This window comes from Pinus tabuliformis, chromosome X (genome assembly GCF_031772625.1).
Source record: "Pinus tabuliformis cultivar Carrire ecotype Pingquan chromosome X, CPIR1, whole genome shotgun sequence".
NCBI lineage: Eukaryota > Viridiplantae > Streptophyta > Pinopsida > Pinales > Pinaceae > Pinus > Pinus tabuliformis.
In genome coordinates, this window is record NC_142308.1 from 28,680,095 (window position 1) to 28,701,605 (window position 21,511).

The 21,511-nt window shown below is 39.6% G+C and overlaps 1 protein-coding gene across 4 annotated transcripts in view; it reads left to right on the plus strand.

Moving 5' to 3' along the window:
* The window catches only part of LOC149138160 (homogentisate phytyltransferase 1, chloroplastic-like), a 280,302-nt gene that overhangs the window by 127,239 nt on the left and 131,552 nt on the right, over positions 1-21,511 (plus strand). For 2 of the 4 annotated variants that reach the window (XM_089448001.1, XM_089448000.1), the window contains exons 2-5: positions 7,228-7,421; positions 7,689-7,772; positions 7,883-7,957; positions 8,119-8,202. In XM_089448001.1, the coding sequence (XP_089304127.1) occupies positions 7,228-7,421; positions 7,689-7,772; positions 7,883-7,957; positions 8,119-8,202 (437 nt within the window). Of the gene's footprint in view, positions 1-7,119; positions 7,422-7,688; positions 7,773-7,882; positions 7,958-8,118; positions 8,203-21,511 lie in introns of all 4 variants that reach the window. The other 2 variants (XM_089447999.1, XM_089447998.1) reach the window with 1 other exon arrangement.

Genomic DNA, 21,511 nt, shown 5'->3' on the forward strand with positions numbered 1-21,511 from the left:
CTAAAAGGGGATCCTTGAAGGGTTAGTACTAGGCTAAGGGCAACAATAGAGTGGTAACCCACTGTCACCTTAGCTAATGCTCCCTACTCTTTACAGACTTTCACCAATGGGAGGAGACCTGTTATGATAAAGATCATGAAATGGATGGACCAATGATAGGGCAAGGGGTGATCCTGGAAGCCTATCCACAAGAGAGGCTCAAATATGTGGCTTGCTTGTCTTGGAAGACAAGATGGAAGGCTCTTTGGGAAGGGCTTGGGGAAAATTTCCAGTGTTAGGTTTTAAGTATGTGTCTTATAAAGGAGATCCCTAAGCCCTAGAATTCTTGTGGAAACTTGGGTTCCAGGTGATCTTTGAAGAATTATCCTTGATAGTGCATGGGACCACATGGGACCAAGTGGACCCGAGGTTCGGTCAAGGGGATAGGATTTAGCAACTAATGATATGCTTGACCTAATTAGGGAGGGGAAAGGGACCAAGCAATGAGTTTTCAATGAAAGGAAATGAAAGGATCTCAGTGAGGCTTCTAGCCTAAAGGGAAACCAAGGGCTAGAATTGGTCTTCGAGCTAGGGCTTGCGATATCTCAAGATCCCATTGTTGGAATTTCATGAAATGTCAAGGGCTTATTGAGGACACACCAATGCAATTGTGGACCAAAAATCGAAGTATTTTGATGGCTAGATCGTGAGATAATTGATGCCCTAGGTGACCTAGAGGACTAGACCTAGAGAAGAGGAAAGGGGAGAAGGAAAATACGTTTAAGGTGATCACCTTTGGGTGGACCAGTGCCTACTCCTTTGGGGAGATTGCAGTCAGTAGAATTATGACTATGGACCTTTGAATTTTCTAGGTCGAGGCCTCAAAGTCAACTTTGCTTGGCACTAGGGCAACAACAAAAGCAACTTCAAAGACTTTATACTTCGTTTTGCAAGATAAATGGCTTGTCAAGATGAATTTAAGTAATGAAACATTCCTAGGAACATTCATTCATTATACATGGCCCATAAATGAAGCATTCACTATCCAACAACAAAATTTCCACAACTTCACATAAGAGATGCAACAAATAAGCCCTAGTATAGCAAAATCCCAGCAACAATGTATGTGACAAAATTAGAGAGAAAGAATAGCATTAAAATGAACTTACATGCATAAGAATATATCCAACCATCCAAAAGCTTGCCTCCAAGAAGCTCCAAGACATATGAAAATTATCCAAACATCAAAATTCATTCCATGCTCCAAAAATTCGTCCTCCAAGAAGGATAGCGAAAATATCTAAAGGGATACTAGTTCCAAATCCAAGTGATGATGCTAAAATGAATCCTCATCACTTCTATTTATACGCTTCTAATGAGTTCGATTTAGCTACTTGGGCCTACATTAGCCCCTAAAATAATATAATGTGCAAAACAACTAACTTTTGGTGACAAGCCCACTAAATTAGCTCATAAACAAAAGAATAAGCCTCTCAAGAGGTCGAATGATCAATAATACATGTCGTTGGGCCTTCTAAGAAGCCTAATGAAGTCCATAAGTGCCACAATGATGAAAATGACTTCCAAAATTAATGGACAAGGGGTTGGCCCCTTGTTCTCCAAATAATAAACCTATGGTGCTCAATGGGTGTGAGGGCACACAAGTAACCTCATGGGCCTTCAAGTAGGTCAAAGATGCTTGTAGACCATCTGTAAGGGCTCAGATGATGGTGTATGTGATGCCACATCAACATACAAGTCCTGAGTCATCTGCCAAGTGTATGGTACAACTGTGGGGCTGACTGGGTATGGTGAACTAGGTGCATCTTCCTCGTCCAATAGGTGAATCTCGAGCAATCTCTGAACATCTTTGGGGATCCATGGAGTGCTGTCTACTGCTTTGGAGGTCCATGGTTGTCAACACACACCCTACATGTGCCAATGTAGTCCTCGGGAGGGTTAGGACCCCGTATAGGGAGGCCAAACCCAAAATGGAGATCATCTGCAATCCTGCAGAAGATCCAAAGCGTCCCCTAGCCTTCCAGTACAACAAGTCATCAAAGAAAATCGAGTTAAAGAGCTTACAAACCATGGACAACAGGTGGGCACTTCATAGTGGCATGCCCTTCCATAGTGGGCTTTGACATGTGCTAATGTTTCCAAGCTCCAAATGGGGTTAACCAAGTATCCTATTTGGTGGTTTCTACCTTTAAAGGGGATAGTATGTCCAAGGTACATCCTTCAAAGGGTGGTGGCATGTGATAAAGAGATGAATGGAGTAGGGAATAAAAAGGGGCAGCCCTGGGCCACATGCTAGGGTACTAGGGTAGTTAGCAAAAGGGAAGCCCACACTTGGGTATATAATGTATAGGAGGGAGCAATCGTGGTACATGAGGGGTCCCAACGTTGATTTTTCCACCCTTCTTTATATGCCATTTTCCTTTTATGATTTTTCTTTAATTAACTACTCGAGGCTCAAGGGATAAGAGCATGATGTGTAAGGTTCAACAGTGGATACCCCCTTTAGGGTGGGGTGTTTCATTGCCCACCAGGGATTCAGACAATCATGGATTCCTGAATGATAAAGGAGGCTCATCTAGGGCCTGTAGGAACCGGGGTGATGGCCATGATAATGGGGTAGAGCTCATGTATGGCTTTTGTCCACTTGCTAAATGTGTTTGTCCCGACCATATTTTGCATTTTGTGGTACATTTTCTTGTTCAATGTGGCCAATTATGCTTTTACTTTTCTTTTCAGCTGCATTAACCTTCGAGGCATCGTTCTAGGCCCGACCCAAGGTGTGGGCAAGGGGAAGGGAAGGCTAACCGTATGTGGACCCAGGTGGGAGGAATGATGAATGGGGTTATAATGAGTGGAAGGGGAGTGATATATGTGGATGAGGGAGCGGGACCACGCAACCAAAATCAGGGTTTCCCATGAAGTACCATCCCTAAAGCCCAAAGGTCAGTAAAAGAGATCCCACGGGACTAGGGTCCAAGGTTAACATCCAAAAGAGGTCTAGGGGACAAGAGCACAAACCTAGCCCACTCTTTCCACCGAATCCCCCCATTAATCCATGCCCAGAAGTATCCATGATAAGCAAACTACAATACTCAATTACCAAATGACAAGTCATACCTTTAGGTTCGGGAGGCCAACCTTCAAACATACGATCATGACAGATGGGTGAGGGACCACATGGCTAGCTCAGGTGGCGGAGAAATGTCACAACAAGCTAGTTGGTGGCTGCAAGGTGCTGTTCGCTGCTGGCTGAGGACCATCTTGGAGAATTTTTTTCTCCTAGGGATATCACCCACAAAATGGTGGGTAAAAAGGAGTCTTGTTCTGAATATACATTGCTGTGTTACATGCTTCTGCCCATAGAAACCTGGGCAAATCCTGGGCATATAACATAGCTTTTGTAGCCCCAACTATGGTTCTGTTTTTCCGCTCCGCTACCCCATTCTACTGTAGATTATTTGGAGTCGTCCATTCTCTTTTGATGCCTTCCTTCACGGCAAAATCTGTGAAGTCTTTATCAATATATTCTACACCATTATCTAAGCGAAGCACCTTGATCTTCTTCCTTGTTGCATTCTCCACGAGAGCCTTAAACTCTCTGAAATGATCAAAAACCTCATCTTTGGTCTTCAAGAAGTTGATCTAGGTTTTTCTGGAATGGTCATCAATAGAGGTGAAAAAGTATTCGGCACCACTGAGAGCTCCAGTGGATATCGTGCCACAAATATCTGAATGTATAAGTCCTAACATGCCATCTGCTCTGTTGTCACTTCTTGGGAATACTTCCTTAGCATACTTCCCAAGTACGCATCCTCTGCACACATCATCGTGTTTCGTGCCAAGTTCTGGAACCCTTGTTACTATTTCCTTGAGCATCTTGAGTGCTCCATGGTGTAAATGTCCCATTCTCCTATGCCATAACTCATTCAGTTCCTTCATACTACTACTGTCACTGCCAATTAGTGCCATTGGAGAGTCGAGCTGCAATCTGTATAACCTATTGCTTTGAACTCCAATTTGTCTTACCCTCTTCCAGCTTGAGTGTTTGACAAACACTTTCTTCCCTACGAAGTGGATATCATATACCTTATCCTGTAGTTGGGATACTGAAATCAGGTTCATACTCAATCCTGGCACATGCAATACATTTGTAGCGTTAGAGCTTTGCTCTAGACTCCCTCTAAAAATCGACGGTACCTCTCCCAACAAGAGTACACTTCGTTCTGTTTCCCATCGTAATCTGGAAGTCCATCTTCTCCTCCTTGTAGCTAGAGAAATATTCTCTAACCCCTATCATATGAGCTGATGCTCCACTGTCGATATACCAGACACCCTGTGAAGCTAACCCTGACAAGCTAGCAAATTTGTCCTCCAAACTCGAAGATAAATCTTAAGCCTCTTGAATGTCAATTTTGTCCGTGGTCATACTGAAGAATTTACTATGTGCTATTCCTCTTTCCATCCGTCGTTGATTCTGTAACTCCAAACTGTTCCAAAAGCCCTCTGTGTACAACCAAGGAATCTGCTCAACGAAAATCTGAGTTGCTGTTGCTCCCTTTGACTGCTAGAATCACTAATTTGGGCAACTTGACTTTTATGCAATCCTACAACTGAAAATCGAATTTCTACCCCAACCATTCAGCTTGCTTGTCTAAGCATTGACTTGCCCCTAAGAATTTCGGCCTGCTGCTCCCTTTGAGCAGCGAAATGCTTCTGAGCTTCCCGGCTGATCACAACTGCTCTAATCCATGTGAAAATTTCATCTATTGCAGTAACTGGAAATTATTCTCCTAATTGTTAATTTAATTTAACAATTTATTTGCACATACAAACAACGAATAATTCTCTACTGCAATTTTCTCCATAAAAATACTGTGGAAAATAAAATATTGGAAACTAAGAAATTTTTGTCCACACACAAAAATTTAGCACTGTTATTTTTGGACAATTGTCCCTGGAAATACCCAACTTGGGAAAATCGGTGCAGTAACAGATGGGGGTTTTATTATTATTTTTCAACAACAATTCTGAGTACAATGATTTAGATGCTCTACTGGCAATCTAATCTGAAGGAAAATACTGACAAAATTATTGTGACAATTTTCCCTCACCCCACAGCGAATTTCTGTCCCTGAAACTGCCTCCCTAGCCACACGCTGATACTTCTGCGTCAACCTTTGCATAGTGCTTACACAAAACCTCTAGGAATTTCAGCGTACCTCTCCTGCCTCTTCTCAGAACTAGAATACTTCCTTAGGAAATGCTGTTGACCTCCTCTACCACCTGCTACTCACCCTCTGGCTCTATCTTCTCTGCTGAGTCTCTGCTACTGAGAAAATCGAATTGCCTGGGCAACTGAGTATTTGCTCTGGACATCGATCCCTTCTTATATCTACCTGTTGGGACTCTAATGGCCAAGATTAAATCTTAATCGATAGCGCAGATCATCTCTGGATTGATTCATGTGAGTTTCTAGAGAATTCTTACCTTGACTTAATTAATTCTGATTAATTAACCAGTTTTCCTAAGTTTAGACTTAGGAAACATTAAAATATAGGCTAATAATCTAAACAAGTCATCTCTAGGTGGAAAGTCCAGAAACGATTTCTGAGTTTTGGAGATCTCATGTATTCTAGCCTCTCCACCAAATCTCGTGGTTAGAACACATCCGATGCTACAGAAACTAACAATAGATGCTTCCCCAATTCCCGAATGATACTTTGCCCAACTCCACCAATGTTTCTAGGAATAGACCTTGCGATAAACCACAATTCATGCAAATTGCCAGGTGAGAGCCATTGGCAATTTGGGCTTCGAAAGCTCGCCCAGTCTGGAGGATGCCTTCTTGAAAGGGACATGGGTACCCATATGAAAGTCCCCTAGTAGTAGCCCTTCTACCCAAGAGTTGCAACACTTGACTAGGAGATTGATGAGGACCACCAAGGTGAAACAAGGCAAAAGGCAATGGAACAAAGTAGCACAAGTTCATCACTGAGTAACACAATGCAATGGAACAAAGTAGCTCTCAAGCTTGAGTTTGAAGGCTGAGTATGTTGCGAACATCGGCATCGGGATAAAATCAGCAAGGGTGCGGAAAACAAAAAAATCGTGAAAATCAGGAAAATATCGGTAAAAATCAGCAAACATCGGCTAGGCCAAAAAATTGTGATTTCGAGATAAAATCGGGCTGTTATCGAGATGTTTGCAACACAACTTTGAACTGCTTTGCTAATTATGTTGTCTCATCTTTCTCTTCTCTATGGGTAAGCCCTTGTGCAGAATAGGTTGGGTTTGTTGATATGTTATAAGATTCATGGTGCCTGTTGCTTCATGTGGAAATCAACAGTTATGTATCAGAGCTTAGTCAATTTTAATTTTTTGTTCTTGTTTTTTCAATAGAAAAAAAATAAGGGACACTTGAAATATATCCCTCTTTCTCTGACATTAAATCAGATTAATTTCCTTTGTTTTTTCTCTTGATCATTTTCTTTATGCATTTTTATCAGAGATCTAGTGACTTGCATTTATCATTTGTGTTCTTAGATGAGCTTTCAAATAAGATTTTAAACCTTCTGGGATAGAGCACAAACATTTGTGAAGTGCCATCAGATTTTCCTGATCTTTTCTTTTTGCATTTTCATCAGAGGATCTACTGATTTGCTTTTACAGTGTGTTCTTTAATTGAGACTTTGAATGATATTTTAAACTTCCTGGAATAGATCACAAACATTTGCAAATTGCCATCTGTTTTTTCACGTCCCTTTTCAACTAATTATGGTGCTCATGCATGCAAGCTTGAGTGTATTTTTAGATTTGCAGATATGAGTGTCTTTACAAATGCTGGTTTTGGTTAGTTTAGTGATATCAAGCGATTTGATAATTACTCTCGGAAATTTTATTTGCATTCCCTTCTATCAATCCTGATTACTTTGTTTATAATCCATGTGTGAGATGGTACCTATTTTAGGTTATAGCATGTCTTTTGCAAGTTGTGTGGTGTGCTTGCTTATTTGGAGGGAGCATTTGCAATACCTTATTCCAAGTGTAAGATACTGTGTTTCAGAAGAGGATTCACGCATATATATTCTAGCTTATGACATTAGAATTTGTGGTTAACAGGACCTATAGTGTTACCTCAAAACGCGATGCTGAATCATACTAGTATTCTGGGTAGACACTATGACAGATGGTTACTGAGAGCCCAATCTATTAAATTATCTTCTGCAGCAAGCATCAAATACAGAGGCATTTATCGAAGTGACAAAAGAAGGTTAATTACTAATGCTACATCAAAGCCTGTCAATACTGATTCATATGCCGCTGATTCTTTGCCTATCAATGACAAACGTACCTTTGAGACGTTGTGGGATGTTTTCAATGCATTTTACCGTTTTTCACGGCCTCACACAGTGATAGGCACAGTAAGTTTAAAATGGTCTCTTTTCCATATAATTTTTTTTAACTTATTACCAATCAGGTCTTCTTTAGTGCATGATTCTGATTGGTGCTGACTTAGTGGACATTTATAAGGGGTTGTACTGTTTGATAGATATTCTAGCTGTTTGTCAGCTTTTGAAATCTAAGTTCAGCCTTGATCAAAACTTTTCATGGTCTATTTTAATAATGAAATTGCTGAGGTCATAATATTGACTCCGACTGCTATTGTATCAATTGCTTTGATTTTTCAGGTAATAGGAATAATTTCTGTTTCTCTTCTGGCTGTTCAAAGTATGCTAGATCTTTCTCCAACATTTTTCATTGGACTTTTGAAGGTAGGATGCTGCACTGTTTCATGTGTAAAGAATGTGCAGTTTATGAGCTCAATCTTGCAATTTGTTATATATTATGGCTATAATCTTGGGCTGTGGTGTATCCTATGTAGGCCCTAATACCAGCTCTCTTTATGAATATTTATATCGTGGGTTTGAATCAAATATCTGACATTGCAATAGACAAGGTAAATATTTTGTTGCTTTCATTCACACTACCTTGCTGATCTAATTCATTTGTTGATTTTGAACTAATTATTTTTTATCACTTGCAATGATACAAACTTAAGTTTTTTATGTAGGTCTTATTATACCTCAGAATTTCACATATTTTATTACTACTGTGCAGGTCAACAAGCCATATCTTCCGCTTGCTTCTGGTGAATTTTCTATTGGAGCTGCTGTGGTGCTTGTGACAGCCTTTGCTTTCATGGTATGTAGGCCCAGAGTTATTATATCCATGCCTTTGTATCTTTGTGAGCTGAGATAGGGCAATGAATTGAACTTTTTATCTTACTATCTATCAGTAAACAAGTGATTATCTCCATTGTTTCCTTTTTGTAAAAGTAAAAACCAACCATTAGAATGGTATAAGTTCTCGTAGCTTATTTGTAGTTCAGAAGAATGTCTTTGGTGTATGACTATGACCTAATCGATCACTTACAGTAAATTGATGGCTGGATATCAAAATATTTGTCACTTAACGTCCATGTATGCATATCATGGCTGTGTGGTTCATGTATAAGAAAATAGGTTTGCAGCCCTCAAAAATTATAAAAAAGGGGGAAATTGAGGATTGAAAACAGATATAGATTCCTGAAAGTAATATGTTTTTGGTTATAATTCTTGTAGCTTATTTGTAGTGCAGAAAAATCCCTTTGGTGTATGACCTAATAGATCATGTACAGTAATATGTCTTTTGTCATAATTCTTGTAGCTTATCTGTAGTCCAGAAAATCCCTTTGGTGTATATGACGTAATAGATCATGTACAGTAAATCGATGCCTGGACAACAAAAAATTTATCACTTAAAGTCCATGTATTCATATGATGGCTTTGTGGTTTATGTATGAGAAAATAGTCTTGCAGCCCTCAAAAATTATAACGAGGGGGGAATTGAGGATTGAAAACAGATATATGTTTCTGAAAGTAATGTGTTCTTTGTTGCTAATTTTATCCACTTCTTCTTCATGACCATTCGTAATGACTTGGGAAAGAGAACCATATAATCATAATCGAAGGGAGTTATGTTTTGGATATATGTTATGTATAAAAATGTATAAAAATCAAATATATATTAATTATGATTAATTTATGAAGAAGGGACATGAACAAAAGATCATGACCCTCATGTAAAGGCACCAAGGCTATATTTAAGCCAGGGGCCGTCATTGTAAACATCATCATTCGATTTCTCATATAATTGTTGGAAATCCAGAGAGGCGGGCTGAATTAGTATTTCTTAGCAATTAACACTTTAAGTCTTTTTAAGAGTGTTATTTAATCTCCAGTTATTATTATTATTGTTCTTTTCAGATAATCATAAACATATAACAACAGTAGACAACACCATACAAAAATGTAGAAGATAAAACAATAGGCACAAAGATTTTTAGGTGGAAAACCCCCTCCAGATTAAAAACCACCGAATGCTTCTTAGTAATTGTCTTTTTCTCTCTTCAAAAGAAAAATTAATTACATCAAGATTTCAACTACAATTGAGGGAGGCATCAACCTCCTAATTCACAGGGTACAACTTGTAGGACACTACTACACCCTAATACCTGCTTCAACAAGAAGGACACTCCAATGCCCTGTGAGTTAGGCCACAACCTGACGAGTGCCTCAACACTGTTTACTAGCTGTTGTCGAAAGGATGCCTCGTTGTCCTGTAATTTATCAGCCACAACTGAAAGGACGCCACAATGCCCATGCAGGCCACGACCTGCCCTAACACCACCCTGCCACCCTAAAGAGTTCTCAGGCCACAACCTGAAGGTGTCTCCAATCACCTGCCTTACACCACCCTCCCACCCTAATCAATAGCCGGACCACGTTTCACAATTTTCAGACTAGATCCCCCGTGCTTTGAATCAATAGAAGAATGTTGTAAAGAAGACACTGATATAACCTGTCAAATCCTGGTAGCCACTGACTACACTGCAGAATACTGTCCAAACTGATCACTGTACAAAGCTGCTCATCAAAGTTTCACTGTTGACGCTGTCAAGTCAACTAACCACTGCACAAGCTGACGACTGTACAGCCTGTTATCATTGGTCATTACCACTGCTCAAATGCACATCACTGTCACTGCTCAAATGGACATGAATAGATGAGCATTCACGAGCTCACACACTGGCTAGCAACGACATGTCACTGCACTGCTCACAAATGAATACGCATTGTTGACCACTGGAGTGGCACCTAATGATTATATGAAGACTCCATGCCCAAGGATGTACCAAAGGACACTTGTACCATTAGATATCATCAGTCAACAGAGTTTTTAAACTCTACTTCTATTTCTCATCATCTTTCTTGTACCCAGATTCCACACCCCGCGGGGAATTGTAATAAGTGATACTAGTAATGATGACTTTTGAGTCTGTAACAAGCCTAGGATGTTGGGACTCGATCAACAAACGATTATACATTGGAGTGTTTTTTTATCTGGTTAATTATCCCTTCTTTTTTAGAGGTGGATAATTTTCTAGGTTTTTTCACTCACTTTTAATCCCAAAGCCGGGGTGACAGTTTGAAGGTTTAACCCCTAACACATCTTAATGTCTAGAGTTGATGCATCTTACCATACTAGATCACACAAAAAATTTCATGGAATTTGGTTAGGTCTAGGTAGTCATTTCTTAATTTTTTAGATTTTCTACACTGTGGAAATTGCAATAAAAATTATATTTGTAATATAATAAGTGACGTCTAGAGAAGTTGTATGGGGTATGAGTAATAAAATTTGCACCTCTCACTGTCAACTTTCTACTATGACACGCTTTGAGGGGTTAAAAATGTGTTTTGAACCCTCAAAACCCACTTTTCCTAAGTTTAGTGGGAAATCTGGAAATTAATTATGCCAAAAATTAAATAAATGGAGAAAAATAAATATCCACACATGCTAAATGTTGTGGAAATGAGGTGGAAAATTATGGAGGATTTAAAGTGAAGTCCCAAGGTGATGTGGACTCCTAAAATCAAGGAAAGGACATGTGCTCAAATAAAATCGAATTTCTGGCATTAAATGAGAAAGCTGCTTAATTGGAAATTGGAATTTGTGAAGTTAATGCACATTTGGGAGGATTTGGGAGAATATTTGGTGGAGATTTTTGTGGAAAATTGTCCCTACATGGGTTACCCATCGACACTTGTCATCCCATCATAAAATTCGAATTTGGCACATAAGGGAAGAAGAAAATGATGTCCACTTGCCAGAAATTGATTTTTACACTTGGCACTGGAGCTCTATTCAACAAATTCGAATGTTTCTTTGGGATTGTCACTTCATGCCACTTGTTTAATCACTCTACATTGGGATTGGCTCCCAACTCTCTTTATAATAGAGCCATGTGCTCTCATATTGTATCAATTGTCTACTAGCTCTTGTGCTTGCGGAAGCGCTGTTACTTTATACACTTTTCAAGAATATCAATAAAAAGACTTTGGGGGTCCATTCATGGGTATTCTCCCTTTGGAGCATGGTGCATTATGAGCTATTGGTATAATCTTTGTATGCTTTGGATTATTTCATTTTCCATATATTCTTATAAACTTGCTAGTGCAAAGCTATCTTGTATTAACATTTGATTTGAAAGTAGACTCTAGAGTTTGAAAGTTCTAGTTTATTTTCAAAGGAATTTCTAGAAGTTTCAATTCATTGTTTGCTTATCTAATCTATATGGAATTTTTTGTTGGATTAATCGTGAAAAGTCTTTGGGAGACCAACCGACTCTTGGAGCACCATTCAAAGGAACTTTCATTTGTTATTTGGATACACTTATTTTATCTTACAAAAAGTGTCTTGCATAAATTCGTTTGGGCATAGTTTGTATACAAGCCATTATTTTAAAAATTTTAAATCTTTGACATAATGCTTCATTGATTCATATTAACTGTTTGAGAGCTTTTCTAAACTAAACCAAGCAACGGGGTTCACTCCCATCACTTGATTTGGTTTCTTGTATATTATTTGTATTTGTATTTAATTGTTTTCATATTCTCTCTACAATAATTGGTTTCTTGATCTTACAACCCATAGGTAAAGTGTTAGTGACACAAGCATCAAGGAAGGATGACACAAACTCTAACACTTTTCCTTATAGGACCTCTCTATCCTTTCAAATTTGATATTTTTGAGGAGGCTGCGGATAAAGAGGAGGGCTGCTATTTGGCAAGGCCGTGGGTTTTTGAGGAGGATTGACTCCTTGTTTTGTGCAACATTTCATTTTCCTTTGGAGGCCAAGCCTTGGGGCACCAAGAGACACTTAACTTCTTCAATCTTGAGCGCTTTCTCATCATACTTACTTCATTTTTTGAATTTGAGTTTCAAGAAGGAAATCTAGAGCTTGAGAAACCCCATTAATTGTAAAGACTCATCTTGAAGATTTATTTGAGACCTCTTCAAGGTTTCTCATCTCGTAACATCTAATAAAATCTTAGTTTTTCTTGTGGGAGCTTGAGTTTTCACCCAAGGCATCATTTTCTTCTTTTTGGCAAAATGAGGAACATGTGGGTGATTTGATTTTGAGCTCGTTTTATAAGTTTTTCATCTTGCATGCCTTAAAATTAACACAAATTACCTTCACAAGCTAATTTTCTGAATTTGTTTTTTGTTACTTGTTTTCATGCTTTGCCATTTCAAGTTTAGTTTTCTAAGTACAATTCTAAATCTTACTTTTGGAAGCAATTTATTTTATGCAAGACATCTAATTTCAAGTAGAAAAGTTTAACCATTTGCTTCATGTTGGCCTCACAATAGGCTCATTGTTTACATGCTCTTTTATTCAAGTTATTTGCTCATTTTGCAAGCACATAAATTTCAAGCTTCATTGCTTTAGTTGGTTATTTGTTTATCATTTGTCAAAACAATTATTTTGAGTAACTTACAATCTTATATGTTCATGAAGCTTATGTAGCTTGCATTATCTTGAGCAACTATCCAAATTATCTTTTTGAGCACCTTTCCATTTTCTTGAAGCAAAGCATTTTGATGCAGGAGCATCAAGGCCAATTTTCATTTTAATGATGTAAATAAAGGGGGTGTGACATTTTTATTATTTTATTGTTAGATAAATTATATAAGTGAGGATTTTGTAAATATTCTTGTATTAATTAAAAGGATATGAGAGAAATAGATTAGGAGCCAAATTTGGGATTAGGAATACTATGTATGGGACTTTGGTGAGTCCACACCTAAAATATAGATGTAGTTGAGGATTGGGTGGAGAGACTTTTGGAGTGAATTAAATGCATTATTTGTGTATAAATATGAGTGGTTTTTGTGAGGAAAAGAGACTTGAATAGTGAGAGTGATGGAGAGTAGGTTTTGAACAGCCAAGGCTGTAAGCCTCTGGCAAATTGTAAGGGCCATGAACGTTGAATACTTGGCAGGAAGAAAAGGTTGTAAGTATTTTCATTGTTAATGTGGAAGTGTTTCAGAATTTTGTGTTTAATTCATTGAGTAATGTGTATTTCTGTATATCGACTTCGAATTCGTCAAGGCGCACTCACTTTGGTGAAATCAAATTAAACTGTTGTGATGAGGTACCAGAATTTGGACTGGTAATGATGGATCGACTTAGTGATGGTATGGGATGCGAATGTATGGTACGTTGACTGAAATGAATAGCATCGAAGAGTTGTGTTTCACATGTGAGATGGAACGTTTTTTTTTAACTGTTTTGAAACAGGAACAACGTTCAAATTAGAACGTAAGGCATTGGGTGAATCGATGTGTGCAAGCGGAGGAGATTCAATTGTCAATATTTACAAAACCGGTTCAGAATCATTGAGAGTTTCAATAGGGTTAGTGAAATTGGGTTTTTTTTTATGGAGACAACGCTTAAATTATAATTGTGAAATTGGTAAATCGATCATCATGAATCGATTTCATGAAAGAAGAATTCCTGTATATGGAATTGGTCAAACACTGGTTGACAGAGGATGTTGTTCCTTTGAAATTATATATGCCATGTAAAGGTTTCTGTCTTGAACGCCTTTAACCGCATCTGAAAGTTCTGAACGTTGTCATTCGAATGTATGATCTGCAAAATTCTGGGAGGTACAGAGTTCGAAGAGCAGGAAGTGTAATCGCCCATGATGAAATATTGTGTTTCAGCACCTCTGCAAGTTGATGGAATCATGGTGGTGTAATTTAAAGGTGAAGAAGAAATATAATTACGCGCTGCAGTTGATACATGACAGGTCAGTATGAATATGCGTTGAAATCCATTTATTGAGGTCAATTGAGATCGATTAAATCGATTCATATCTGCTGGGTATAACAACAGAGAATATGTACCTATGTTAAATCAAACGCCTTAATCCACTCTTTGATTATGATTTTCATACTTTTAACTCTCTGTGAAAGGTTCGATGAAGCCTGGTCTTTATTGAGGGGCGTAAGTGCTTCACAACATCTGATTGCTGCGTATAAACTGTGCAAAGAGACTCTGTTTATTTTAATCCATACAAATTGATGCAATCCATACATTTGTTTGAATCAATATCTGAAAATCGATTCAGATCTTCAAGGCAGAGGTTCGAATTATGAGCGGAGTTCAATTCAAAATTGAATTCAACAGAATCTGATTGAACGTGATCAGTACAAGATTGTATGGCTGTGTTGGGTGGTATTACATTGATAATTGGAGCTTTGAATGGTAAAAACGAATGGTATTGGTTTTTTTCGAATAGTTGATTTAAAATCCTAAGATGAGTATTTCATAGATTTTATAATCATTGTTAAGTGATAAAGCTTCAGCATAAGATTTTAAATTTTGGGCTGATTGGTTTTGATAGCCATGAGTTAAAAGATAGCTTCCGCAATTGGGAATGTTGAAATTGCCTAGCTTGAGTGTTATTTGAGGCAGTCATTGAAGATGCATTTTGTATATGCACAGTTTAATGAAGATTCTGGGTTTGCAAGGGTAACCCTGTGTCACATTTAGTAATCTTATTTAATTCATGTGCAAGCTAATTTCCTTTTCCAATTGAGTTTACATTTTGCAATTTGCTTTGAGCACTATTTCCATTATATTGAATGCATTGCAAATCTCTATTTGGAAAACTTATTTGCATACCATATTAGGCATTTTGGTATAGTTGCATCCTCACTAAAATTAACCTCCAAGCATAGGCTTGGTTGATAGAAGGTATAGGGAAAAAGACTTTCTTGGAAAGTTCTTCCATTTGGTACGAAGTAAGGTAAAAACGCGTGACCTTGCAGTTATGAAGGTAGCTTGTCCCCTTATAGGAACGAAGGCACATGCTGACTCGTAAGACTCAGCGGATGGGTATTGTTAATGACACCTCTGTGCCCTCGCCCCCTCTTTCTTACAATCACCCCAATTTTTACCCTCTGGTAAGAGTTCAAGAGGAGGATTCTCACTTAGATTAGACATTTTAGATTAAAAATAACCAAGACTAATTGCATTCAAATCTAGTATAGGTACATCTCATGCTAATACATCTTGTGATTTCACTTGCAATTGTCCATTTTACTTGTCATTATTGAATATTTTATGTTGGCAAACATTGTTTCATTTTCCTTTTGCAAGTAGAACACTAATTGCGTTTCCTTTTGCAAGATATCTCTACATGTTTTGATTTAGGCTTTGATTATATTTTGAAAGCATTTTATTTCTTGTATCAATTATCGTGCTAACATCTCTGTTTCCATTTTAGGATTGCTTTGCTTTCATTATTGGAAGCATTCTACTTTTGTTTTGAGCAAATGTATCTTTCATTTCTATTGAGCAATTTATCTTAAGGCAGTGATTTTATGGTTTTATCATGTTAATGATTTTTATTCCTCATCTCATATTTTGCTCATAATTTTTAAAAGTAATCAACTTTCACTTTAACCTCTCCTAGAACCTCACATTTCTTTAACTTAGTTTTCCATTTAGGGAGCACCCCCCATAGCTAATCCAGGAGATAGCTTAAACGAAGAGAGAAGGGATTTAGTGTGACAACCCCTTCTCTTAGTTCCCTACCACCAACCACACCTTGTGGGGTTGAAGGTTTTTTCTCACTGACTTGTTGGTAGGTGTAGGCGGTAGGAGTAACACGCATCAAAGCTCATATGCAGATAACCACATCACTAACTAAAACTGCATGTACTGCAACAAATGCTGAACCCAAATATCTGATAATGGTATACTCCAAGATGCCTCAGGTCATCCTTATGACTTGCTACCAATGCTCTCAAACTCTGCCCACAGAGAGCTACCGACATATATTTTTTCACTGCTGCTAATCACTGATCATACACTACTTTCTATGTCTCATGTCAATGAGTTGTATAACAAGGTCAATATCACTTATCAAGAGTCATGTCAAGTCAAAGACGCTGCAGAAGTGACGCAGAGGTTCAGAGAGGTTGCGCAGAGCGTCAGAGGGCTGATGCAGAGGGTTTCAGGCTGATGCAGAGGCCAGGAGGGCTGACGCAGTGCTTCAGAGAGGTGTTGGAGAGGGTTTCGTGGAGCAGACTTTCAGAATATCTGCTTCCAAAGAGAGGTATTACTGCCATATTATTTTCTCTATCGGGTGAGCCAGTTTGGCACCCAGTGTACTCAAGAAAAGCTGCTTAATAATAAAACCCTCAGAATTGCTGCATCGGTTTTCCCAAGTTGGGTTTTTCCACGGACGATTGTCCAAAAATAATGGTGTCCCTTGTGTGTTTGTTTATTTCTTTCAGCTGTTGATCTGTAGATGGTTGAGACTGTATTATGTTTATTTCAGTATTTATATGGTTAAATAACTTGTTAGTAATTAAACAAGTAGGCGAAATAAACCAGAGAATACAGAGAAATTTCTACCGAGTAATACTTAGAAATTTCAACAGAGGTAGCGCAACAACCAAAAGGACTGACGTTGGGCCAATCTGGGCCCACGTAGGCCTGACGCAGAGCCAGAAGGGCCAACGCAAAAGTAGTAATTGCCTTCATGTAGAAAGCTGAAACTGTCGGGGAACTGCTGGAACAGCTGGGAAGGTTGACGCAGTAGGCAGAAGAGACAGTGCAGGGCTGACGCAGGGACTATGCAGGGCCAACGCAGAGATAGCAGGGGTTAGCCAGTTTTGCTGCCGGATCAGCCAAAATCTGCCGGGTGAAGTGAGGTAAAACTCACTCAGTTTTCCACCATTGTATTTTCTCTGTCATTGGTTTGTCGAGAGGGCAACCATCACTATATTCAGAATTACTGCTTAATAATTGAAAACCCTCAGAGCTACTGCACTGGTTTTCAGGCATTGGGTTTTTCAGGGGACTATTTTGTCCAAAAATAACTATCCTATGTATCTGGTTCTTTGCTCAGTTTTCTGTTTCATGTAATCAAATTTTAAGTAGTGTAGGCTGTAGAAGTAATTTGCTTCAGTATTTAGAGAATAACTTGATAATTATTAAAATCAAGTAGGTGAAGTAGATTCAAATTTGTTGCAGTAGGGGTTCCTTGAGACTAGGAATTTTCACATGGTATCGAAGCGTTGATTTTGAAATAGGAAGAGCAGATCCAACGCTGAGTAGAGAGGCAAAAAGCTGCACTTGGCAGTAATTCGAATCCCCTTGAAGGGATTGCGTAGTCCTTGCCGAGAAGCAGAGATTCCAAGGAAATCTCTTTCTGAGAGAGTCGACAGAGAGGTATGATTTCCAGTTCGCGAGCTTGCAGAGGCAGTGGGCGTGACGCAGAGCCTCAGCGCAATGCTTGAAGGACGCAGTTTCTGCCAGGGCAGAAATTCGTCGGAAAAGAGCGAAGACACATAGAAGGGAAATTTTCTCCTCAGATAACTTTTTGCCAAAAAGTTTGAATTTCTCACTTGCCGGGCAACAATGCTGAGCAGTGACTAGAGGAGTCAGTTCGACAGATTGGGTGAGATGGCATCACATGGGCTCAGAGATCAGGACAGGTTGGAAGGAGCTTCCAACTATGTCATATGGAAGACCAGAATCTTAGTTGTTCTGGAGGAGTACGATCTCGAAGCCTACGTCAAGAGTGTTGTGGTTGTTCCTGCTAACAATGATCAAAAGAAGTACAAGGCCGAGCAGGGGAAGGCGAAGAGGTTCATACTCGATGGAGTTCGAGATCATGTGGTCTCACACTTGTAGGGCAAAGATACAACCCGAGAAATGTGGGAAGCTTTGTCTTCACTGTATGAAGGTTCTTTTGAACAACGAAAGATTTACCTACAACAAAAGTTGCAACGGACATTGATGCAAAAGGGAGAAGGAGTTAACTTCTATCTTCAACGTCTTCAGGACAATAGAGACCAGCTTGCTGCAGTGGGGTCTACTCCTTAGTCTATCACGATGGTAAGGACGACCCTGAATGGAGTCTCGAATGAATGGCAAGTCTTCGTACAAAGTATATTGGGCAGGGAAAGACTACCTTCATCGGAGGAGATGTGGGCAACCCTTCAACAAGAAGAATTAAGGAGGGATCTAGTTAAGGTCAACCTTAATGGCAGCAGTGGGAGTGGCACGAAGACCAAGGAGGAGGAGGAGAATGCAACTCTAGCATCAAAGGGACAACAGAAGCAGAAGCGGAAGAAGGACATTTCGAAGATGAAATGTTTCAGATGTGGCGAGATGGTTCACTTTGCATCCCAGTGTCCTTTTGAAGCAAAAGGATAAGGATGAGAAACATGATCCTAAGGCTGCTCCAGCAAAAATTGATGAAGATGAGTTTTCCATGAGTGACCACGCATCTCCAGGAGGGAAATGGGGCGACATTGAGCTGTAGTCGGTAAGACTACATGTGGGCAGGATCCTTGAGGAGTCCACCTCTTGGATCAATTCCTTGCTACGGGAGCCTGAGATTTAGCAGTATCGAGATGGACTTTGTGTTAGATGATGCAGTGGATTGTTCGGAGAGATAGATGCAGTAGCCTGAGAGCAAGGATTGATCATTGCAGAGTAAGGTTTGTAGCAGTGCAAATGGCACAGTGCAAAAGTCAGCAGCAACGCAAAATATTCAAAGGGTCAGAGACTAGTAGCAGTTAGATTCCAACATTCATGGTATTATGCTGAACATAGTTAAGTTCAGTATTTTTGGATGTTTTTTAGTTGCTTCTCTCAACAATTGAGTTGCAATACGAATGCAATGTTAGTAGTGGTAGTGCTAGCAGCATAGCAGATGCAGCATTTGAGAGGGAGTTGTAGTACAAATGCAGCAGTGGCAGTGGCAGTGTCATGGGTAGCAGTACAGTAGCAACAACAACATAGTGTTGGTGGCAACAATAGTGCGGAAAGGAGATGCTTCAGAAACAGGGCAACATGTAGTTGGACATTGTTGCTAGAGCACTTTCCTCACTAAGAAGGAGTGTTAGTTTTTGGTAGCATCGGATGTGATCTAGCCATGAAAATTGGTGGAGAGGCTAAGGCACATGAGTTCTAAAGAACCCAGAAACCGTCTGGTGAAATTCCACCCGGATTGTATTTTATTAAAATAATTCATATTTTTAATGGGGTTCTTAAGTCTAAACTTAGGAAATTAAAGTATTAATGGGTATTAATCAAAATATGGGTGAGAATGATCTAGAAGGTGGATCAAGTCAAGTTTTAATCTTAGCCGTTGATTAGAGACTTAATATCAGCTGTTGAAGTCTCAACAAGAAAAGTGTAAGAAGGAGGCTTGGGGTTCATTTAGAAACACACACACGGAGAGAACAAATTGATCTCAAGTTCAATTTCTGGGGCTAAGAAGCTGAGAATTCAAACTGAGTGATCAGTTGCAGCAGAGGGGTAGGGATAGTTTGCGAATATTGACAGAGAGGCGAAGAGAAGCTAGTGGAGGTAGCGCAGCAACTAGAAGGATTGACGCTGGACCAATCTGGGCCCACGCAGGCTTGACGCAAAGATAGAAGGGCCAGCGCAGAAGCAGTAGCTGCCTTCACACAGAAAGCCGGAACTGTCGGGGAACTGTTGGAACAACCGAGAAGGTTGACGCAGTAGGCAGAAGAGACAACGCAGGGTTGATGCAGAGCTTGAAATTCTGACGCAGGGCCAGCGCAGAGATAGCCAAGGTTAGCCAATTTTGCTGCTGGATCAGTCAGAATCTGCCGGGTGCAGTGAGGTAAAACTCACTCAGTTTTTCGCCATTGAGTTTTCTTTGTCACTGGTTTGCCGGGAGGGCAACCAACATTGTATTCAAAATTACTGCTTAATAAGAGAAAACCCCCAGAGTTGTTGCTCTGGTTTTCCTGCATTGGGTTTTTTTGGGGACTATTTTGTCCAAAAATAACTGTGTCCTATGTATCTTGTTCTTTGCTTAGTTTTCTGTTTCATGTAATGAAATTTTAAGTAGTGTAGGTTGCAGAAGTAATTTCCTTCAGTATTCAAAGAATAACTTGATAATTATTAAAATCAAGTAGGTGAAGTAAATTCAGATTTGTTCTAGTAGGGGTTCCTTGAGACTAGGAATTTTCACACACACGTGGGTTTTATAATAGGAGGGAGCAATCGTGGTACATGAGGTGCCCCGACCTTGATTTTTCCAACCTTCTTTATATGCCTTTTGCCTTTTATGATTTTCTTTGATTAACTGCTCGGGGCTCAAGGGGTAAGAGTATTATGCATAAGATATAACAGTGAATACCCCTTTTTAATGTAGGGCGGTTCATTTCCCAAGAGGGGTTGGGACAAACATGGGTTCCTATATGATGAAGGAAGTTCATAGAACCTGTAGGAACTAGGGTGATGGCCATGGTGATGGGGTAGAGCTCATGTATTAGCTTTTTCCCACGTGCTAAATGTGTTTGTCTTGGCCATCTTTTGCATTTTATGGTACATTTTCCTGTTGACTGTGGCCAAATATGTTTTTATCTTTCTTTTTGGTTGCATCAACCTCCGGGGCATCATTCCAAGCCTAACCAAAGGTGTGGGCAAGGGTAAGGTGCGAGCTAACCCTATGTGGAACTAGTGGAGGAATGTGGACCCAGGTGGGAGAGATGATGCATGGGGTAATAATGAGTGGAAAGGGGGTAATATAAGCAGATAAGGGAGTGAGACCATGCCACAAAAATCGGGGTTTCCCATAAAATACCATCCCTAAAGCGAAATTGTCAGTAAAAGAGATCCCACAGGACTAGAATGCAAGGTTAATATCCAAAAGGTGTCTAGGGGACAAGGGCACAGACCTAACCCATTCTTTTTGCTGAATCCCCCCGTTAATCGATGCCCAGAAGTGTCCATGATAAGCAAACTACAATACTCAATTACCAAATGACAAGGCATACTTTTAGGTTCGGGAGGCCCACCTTCAAACATACGATCATGGAAGATGGGCGAGGGACCACATGGCTACTTAGGTGGTAGAGAAATGGCACAATGAGCTAGCTGGTGGTTGCAAGGGCCTGGTGGCTACCGATTGAGGACCATCTTGGAGAAAATATTTCTCCTAGGGTTATCACCCACAAAATGGTGGGTAACAGGCCTTACTGGATTTTTCGCGGCCTTTTGTTTTGGAGTGTGATGCATCAGTGGAGGGCATTGGAGCAGTTTTGACGTAGGGAATCC